Genomic DNA, 7,797 nt, shown 5'->3' on the forward strand with positions numbered 1-7,797 from the left:
ATCCTTCAGCCCTGACTGGCAGAACTGATCCACTGGTCATTTTCTAGATAGGCAGAGCCAGCTGTCACTCACGAAGCTGGGCGGATCCAGACATAATTGTTGGGATACGCTTCAGCTGCGGCATCTCAGTATACCACGAGCTGTAGCTCGCGGTATACTGAGCTTAGGGTGACGGGAGGACGCTAGTTTGTGTCCTCCCGTTACCCTTAGGAGAACTATGGGGAAAAGCCCTAACCCCATAGTTCTCCTTTAATATTATGTAGCTTACCAATACTTGTGTTGATGCATTAGTTTTATTTTACAGACTTTTTTTCCTTCTGGTAATCCTGCCAGGAACAGTCGTGCCGGTCCTAGGGTAACAACACCCACTCACCATACTATATCTATGGAGGAGCAGCATGGTCATGTGTCCGCTATCAGATAGCATTATTCCCAAGTCTCTGTGTGGACCACAGAACACCCCCCTCTCCTCTATTTAATAGGAGAGAGCTATTCCATAGTCCGCAGACAGACTCAGATAACAGCCAGCAGAAATAGAGTAGCTCCCAAGATTTCCAGCAGGATCAACAGTTATTTTTTTTGCACTTCCCAAACAGATATAAAGCAAAACACTTTCAATAGTATACTTAAGAAATCAAATGGGAGTAAAAAAGAGAGGTCCGTTGTTAGGGTATTGAGATGGCACTATTTTTAGTGACTGCAGGGACCAATACAGATCCCCCCAAAAAACTCTTTTTGCTAAGGACTCTGAAGTTCATCATTTAACAGTTAAATGTGCTTTGTGAACCTATTGGTCTTTCCTCCATGGATTATTAAGATGTTATAACTACCTCTAGCCCCAAGCTATTCAGAAGTTTTAATCAAACTAGGCATGAGGAGAGTTAGTGGTAAAAAAAGATTACATACTTTAAGAAAAAATAAACTTTTGGGTAATGTTTGTCATGAATACAGTGGCTTTCATTGCTGGTGGTGTACCCGTTGGTAAGATTTCTTCTCAACTAACTACAGCACCTTAGTAAACACTACACAGTGAGAAGATTTATGCCCCCAAGAGATAAAATAGAACAAGTCATTGTTTCCAATCACTACTTCCACATAAAACTGAATTAGCTGCAGTAGTCTGGGAATTTTAGAGGAATTGTTTTTGGCTCTTACTTTTGTCTTGGATCTCCTCCTCGATATAGAAAAACAGCACGCTAACTCTTGGCCAAAACCCTCTAACCAAGCAGTTTTCTAACGTCACCAAGAGGGGCAAAGTCAAAGGGTGGTACGGAACCCTGAAAACCTTTTGTTCCAATACACAAATGAGGGTGGGGCTACACCAACTTTCCTACAGAAGCTTTTGAGTCTAATCTGACCAAAGGTCCTCAAGGGACCACTAGTAATATAGAAACTCTGCTGCAGCATATGAGTTTTATCCTTGCAGAAGGTTAAAGGTGGCAATGTTCTTAGTTGGCTGGTCGGCTCCTTTAACCTCCCTGGCGGTATTCCCGAGTGTGGCTCGGGGTTAATTTTCAGTACCAAGAGCGGTAACCCCGAGCCACACTATGGACTGCGCAAAAGTGTCACTTACCTTGTCCCTGCGAGCCTGCGGTGTCCTCTGCTGTGTGCGCCCGGCCGATGCCGGCATTCAGTTTCGTTTTCGGCCGTCACAGCGGGGGACGGAGCCGGCGGGACATTTATTGCCATGAAAAACAATGTACCGCTTTGGCATGCTAAAATCCTCCATAATCATACCGCCAGGGAGGTTAAAAAATAGATCATTAGGGAAAGCTCAAAAACTGTGTTGTTGATTCTGGCCCATCTTTGCCCTCTTATTGCAGCAGGAACTTCTCCATAGTATATAGTGCCAGGGGTAGGCATCCTCGGCAGTACAGCTCTTTTGGAACTAGGAGTCCCATGAGGCATTGCAATATTGTGATAGCCACAGACATGACTCACAGAGGTGTAAAAGGATTTTGTAGTTTCACCACACCTGGAGTGCGGAGGTTGTCAATGTCAAAGGCTCTAACTATGGGGATGAAGTTCTCCTTTAATAGCTGGCCCTTAAATCAGTAGTAACCTCTGTGAAGGGGTGGCGTTTGTGCCGTAATGTGCAAGTATGCACAGCATAGTTGTACATTAGGGCACTTACCTTACAAGTGTGTCCTTCTCCAGAGCTGTTGGATCCATCTTTGGTCCCCCGCCACCATCTTTTTTTCCACTCGCCACCACTTCCAGGTTCCAGGTGCATGCGCACAGGAATTGCATCCTCCCCGGCATCAGGCCCATTCATAGCATCTTAGAGATGCTGTGAATGGGCTGATTGTGCACACTGCATGGCAGATGCGCTGCAGTGCACACTGACAATAAAAGTATCTTGGGGAAAAGAGGAAATTTTATCCTTCCCAGCAATTATTTATTTTTGTCACTTGTATTCCGCTTTCATATAATAGACCTCCCTGACCAACAGGAAGGTTCAACCGTCACAGAAAAAGTCAAGATTTGATTTTAAAACATCCACTGGTCATTTTCATATGCAGCCCTCACAATGGCTCTGCTTGCACGTTCTAATCATACGCTCAGTAAGATTTGCCATGTGCGTGTCAAGTTTACTTTTAAATGATTACATAGTAGCTTGTACCGAGTCCTTAAAAGGGCTTTTATCAGATATCAAATGTTTTAATGGAAGCAGCCATTGCCAACTTGTAGACAACATACTAGTTCTGAAGCAGCAGCTTGGTAACTAGGTTCACCAAACTGCCCACAGCTAGTACATGGCAGCTTCCATCTGAGCCTGATCACAAAGGTCCCCTTTAACAATGTGACTGCTAATACACAACATATATGAGTCATAACATTTGATATAGTTTCAAATTGATTTTAGCTTCTTATTTCATCCAATTAAAAGTCTGTGATTTTCTTTGGCTTTGTGGAATAGGATTTGGAGTTGGAGTTGTGCACACGAACTCTCTGCTGTAGAGAGGAAGCCATTTTCATGGAGTCTTTCTTTCCAGGAGACAAGTCCTTGCTTTTCAGTTTCCACAAGAGCAACTGTGCATCCTCTCCACCAGTTAGCAGAGAGTTGTCATCCACACACCAGTAGAATGATCGAACGGTGGCAGAATGTCCTCCTTGTAAACTTTTTAAACAGGTTAGTTTATCAGACTCACAACTTAACAGGTGGATGTTCCCAGTGTGAGACCCGGCCACAAGAAACAGAGAATCCGTTTTGTCATGATAGAGTCCGCCAATGAGATAATCAATGGAACAACTGGTGACTTTTTCCCTCATATCCTCAACCTTACAAAGCGTGATGGGTTCATCAGTCTCCACCTGAGCAAGATCCCACCAACAGAATCCTTCATCGTGTGTCAAGCAATAGATCTGGTTGTAATCTTTGCCTGCCCAACCAATAACATTCACAGAAGAATCAGAATTGCATGTGGAACTTAGGGCGTCATCTTCATTATCCTTCCCGACATCAAACACGTTAACAAGGCCATCAGTAGAACCCGTTGCAACCAGGCCTGGTTTGGTTGGATGAAAGCGCACTTGAGTGATGTCATCATTGTGCGACTCTGAATAAACGCCAAGAGGTTCTCTAGAATTGCTGTCAGAACTACATCTTGCATCCCAGAAGACGAGAAAAGAGTCTTCTTCTACTTTTTCAGTACCGGCGCAAACAACAAGGTCATTGCAACTAATATCAAAGCTGATAAAAACATTAGACGGGTAGCCGTTAAATATCTGTACGGCTTCTGAACCGGAAGCTCGAACATCCCACAGTTTTACAGTGCCATCACTGCATGCGGAGAACAGCAGGTTGTTATTCGAGTGGGAAAAGCGAACACCACTCAGCACTCCAGGGTGTGCATTATATTCTTGAAGGCAGGTCATAGTTTCCTTGTTATATAACCTAATTGATTTATCAGAGCACAAGATTGCGACTGTCTGATTGTTCTGTGCCTCTGCTGGGCTTGACACGTCAATGTCAAGTATGTAAGTTATGTTGTCTTTCATAGCCGAACGCTTTGCTACGTGAAGATCTGAAAATTGCTCTTCTAAACGCTCCATGGTGGATTTTGAATTATTTTTATCCTTTCACTAGATGGATCTAGAATAAAATAAAACGCAACAACATTGTTAGTGAGGTGAAAAAAACTAATTAATATTGAACAAAGATGCTACTGAAGAACAAGCTCCATATTAAAAGATTAACAGAACAAAAATGGCTACTAAAGAGCCTGGGGCTTTAAAGGTGCCACCAAAAAGGACACAATTGTCTAATTCGGTCAGTGTGGTGCCACCCACTTGCCCCACTTTGGAGAAACATTTTTCCATATTAATTAAATCTACAAAAGAATACTGTAGCCAGGCTAAAGTCAAAATCTTATTTTACCGAACTCTGATGTCCCTATACATACACTAAAGAAAACCTATGGGGATTTTAACCTTCTTAAGTAACCCCAGTTCCATGAAGCAGGCACCTTCTCCCACCTTCCTGCTGATCACCAAATGTGGTAGGCAATCTCACTGGCAATTAGGAAGGCGCAGGAGGTGGGAAGAAGTGGGCCCAACACGTGAAAAAATAAACTGTGGTTAATATTTGCATTACAGGAGTGTGCCCTGTGGATCCTGGGTCACTTTAAAGATAGTTTGAAGAACTGGCATGCAATAGGAACCCCCCACAGGTTTCGTTTTGACCATTTGTAACAGTCTTTAAAAGTACTTCTAAAAGAGAACTATAGTACAATTTTTAAAAAGTTAAATGTGAAAATTCATGACAGAAAGCAAACTGTACAATTTTCAAATAGAATTTGCCTTTTCTATTAGTGTAAAAATACCTAGTAATCCCATCCAGTAGACCTCATTCAACAGGGTGACAACTTAGATTCCCTTTCAGTGACATTACTGCAGGAGTCACCCTATTCAGTGCTGTGTCCCCATGCTCATAGAGAAGGAGGGTCCTCAGTGTTGTCACCACTGAAAACCCCCCTCCATGGTAGTCAGCGCTGGCCATACCCACCTGCTCCCCATGCATTAAGACTAGTGCTGTTTACTTTGCCTGGGGAGAGGAGTCACAGAAGTGTCAAAGAGTGCCATCTCCCATACTGCTTCTCAGCTTCAATAGCTAGAATAGTGCTGTCGCTCCTGTGATGACATCACAGGGACTATGAAGGGGGCTTTCAGTGTCCCTGGAACCGGTAAAAAAAATGAATAAATAAAAAATTAAATAAAAACAAACAAACCAGTGGGATCAGAAAATTTGAAATTTTTGCAAATGTAGCAAAATTGACTATAGATGGACAACAATTTGATCTGAAACCTGATATTCTGCATTAATCAGACTCACGTGCCTGTAATATTACATGAATCATTTCAAGCGTGAATCAAACACGCATTTAAATTCCATATATTTTGCTGCAACACAATATATTCCCACTGAGCAAAACACTTAGAGATATAATTGCCAGACATATTTGTCAAGCACTGCGGCTGACAGGATAAAAGGGAAATAAGAACCAATATGTATTATACCAATGAAACCTACTGCTACTGTACAAATAAGTTCAACATGAACACAGATTTTCTGTAATTTGGAGACAGGGACTCCCTAGGTGTTCGAGATGTTACTGGCTACAACCTCTCAAGAACTTAATTAATGTTTGCTCTCAGTAAAGGTTCATAAATAATAATATTGGAGCATACTTCTTAAAGAACAACAAGCCAGTACCAAATCATTTTCACAATCACCGGAAACAACACTTAAAAAACCAGTTGTACCGAGTCAGATTGCTACAAACTACATACATATCCTATACAGACAAAGTTCCTGGACACCTGACCGTTGTACTTACACTATATGGTCAAGAGTATGTGGAAACCCCTCCACATGATTAAGTCCATGCGTTTCCATTGAAGGTATTGTGAATACAACAGCATACAAAGACATTTTAGACAACTGTGGACTGCCAACCTTGTGGCAACATTATGGGGAAGGCCATTTTCTGTTCCACAAAGCCAGGGCCATAAAGACATGGTTTGAGCAGTTTGATATGAAGCAACTCAAGTGGCCTGACCTCAACCCTACTGAACACCTCTGGGATGTACTGGAACATTGGCCAAGAGCCAGGTCTTCTCATCCAACATCAGAATCTGACCTCCCAAATACTCATTTGCCTGAATTGGCCCTAATTCCTACAGACATACTCCAGTGCATCTTCCCAGAAGAGTTGAGGTTGTTTTGGCCACAAAGGGAGGCCAATTCCATATTAATGTCCATGGATTTGGAAGGGGATGTTCAACAAGCTCATGTAGATGTGACAGCCAGGTGTCCTCAAACTTGGCCATATAGTGTATAGGACTTTGCTGGCACAAGGGGGTAGGCAGGTTTAACTTCTTTAGCAATACAAGGTACAGAGGTGCAAGTAGGAATAAAAAGGTGAGGGTAGCAATAGGTATGGCTCACGATTATTGTGTATCTAAAGCTAAAACATTTTTTGGAGGGACCACACATCATTTTTGTACATTTCAATCTGGAGTGCTTTTGCATACTTTGAAAGTAGGTTGAGAAACACTGGAGTCAATAATGATTAAAACCCGTTTGTATTGGTACGAGTCTCTACTGTACAAAGTCTGTACATAGAAAAAGTTATTTTTTATAGTACAACTCGTCTATTAACACTTGCCACAGCCATTAACATTTATAGAACCCGAGGTGTTGTATGTTGATTATAACTTTAATACTTGGCCAGATGATATTTGCTAAGTGTGCTTGATTAGCAGCTTTTTGCTGTGAAATTTGAGCAACGCAACCTTAGGAAACGGCTGGGATGGGAGCCAGTGTCAGGTCAGAGCTGGGTGACACTGTATCTAATGATAGACTCTCACAGTATACGTTACGTATAACATTTCAGCTCTTTCTTTATCTCCGGCAGCTACCTATGTAGGTTAAAGCTTGCTGCGCCATGCAGGTGTCTCAGAAGTGCGATATACCTCAAGTGATCTTAGAAAAGTATTCTGGAATTTTCAACATTGCCACTTGGACGGTATCACTAAAGTAGAATTCCAGAAACAATAAATGTACCAGTAATATTATGTCGTCAGACTGCATGCTCTTGGTATTTCCCCAGGAGCAAAGCCTACAGTGAAGGTTACAAATCAATCACCAGCAGAGAGGTGCACACTTCTAATAAAGACATTTGTATATTAGAGGAAGGTTGTTCCTGTATCTAACAAATTAATATAGAATTCAGGAGCCAGCTACATTTTTTTATTTTTATGAGCAAGCTCCATGGACAACAACTGAAGAAAACATCAAAAGTTGGGTGCCAGTCCTGATATAACTGAATTGTGACCAACACCAAGAATTATGAATTCCAGGGTTGATTCAGTTAAAGCCCAACTCCAGCCAGAATTGTTTTTATTCAGTTATGAATAGAGTGGTGAAGGTTCAGAACCACTTTTTATTGCCATCTGCGTCTCCACTTCTGTTCACCATTTATCTCAGGGACACCCCTGTAATATCAGTACCATAACGACAATGGAGATCTTGAAGGGCTCATGCACATGGCCACAAAAAAAAAAATGCAGCAGGTTTTTATTTTTTCAGATCTGAAAGCAGGTATATGGCTTGTTATGGTCCCATGCACACAGCTGCATAAAGATCAGTAAACCTGTGCTGCATTCAGATCCATAAAATCAAAATAGAAAAAATCTGCATCTGTGCTCTTGCGTATGGACCATATTTTACTCTGTGCGCAAGTAAACGTTTGTACTAAAAATTTACTTTCTACAGCATGCCTAGTGTCCTTC

At 41.9% G+C, this 7,797-nt stretch overlaps 1 protein-coding gene across 1 annotated transcript; it reads right to left on the reverse strand.

Moving 5' to 3' along the window:
• Positions 1–2,859: 2,859 nt before the first annotated feature.
• WDR89 (WD repeat domain 89) lies at positions 2,860–4,056 on the reverse strand. Its single transcript, XM_018556383.1, has one exon. It carries the CDS (start codon positions 4,054–4,056, stop codon positions 2,884–2,886), a length of 1,173 nt encoding a protein of 390 aa, XP_018411885.1. The 3' UTR covers positions 2,860–2,883.
• Between the last annotated feature and the right edge of the window lie 3,741 nt (positions 4,057–7,797).

The sequence above is a fragment of the Nanorana parkeri genome, unplaced genomic scaffold (assembly GCF_000935625.1).
Source record: "Nanorana parkeri isolate BGI_ZX_2015 unplaced genomic scaffold, ASM93562v1 scaffold12, whole genome shotgun sequence".
Taxonomy (NCBI): domain Eukaryota; kingdom Metazoa; phylum Chordata; class Amphibia; order Anura; family Dicroglossidae; genus Nanorana; species Nanorana parkeri.

What these genes read in the sequence shown, in the direction of transcription:
- WDR89 (XM_018556383.1), bottom strand. Translation starts at nt 4,056, where the DNA reads ATGGAGCGTTTAGAAGAGCAATTTTCAGATCTTCACGTAGCAAAGCGT.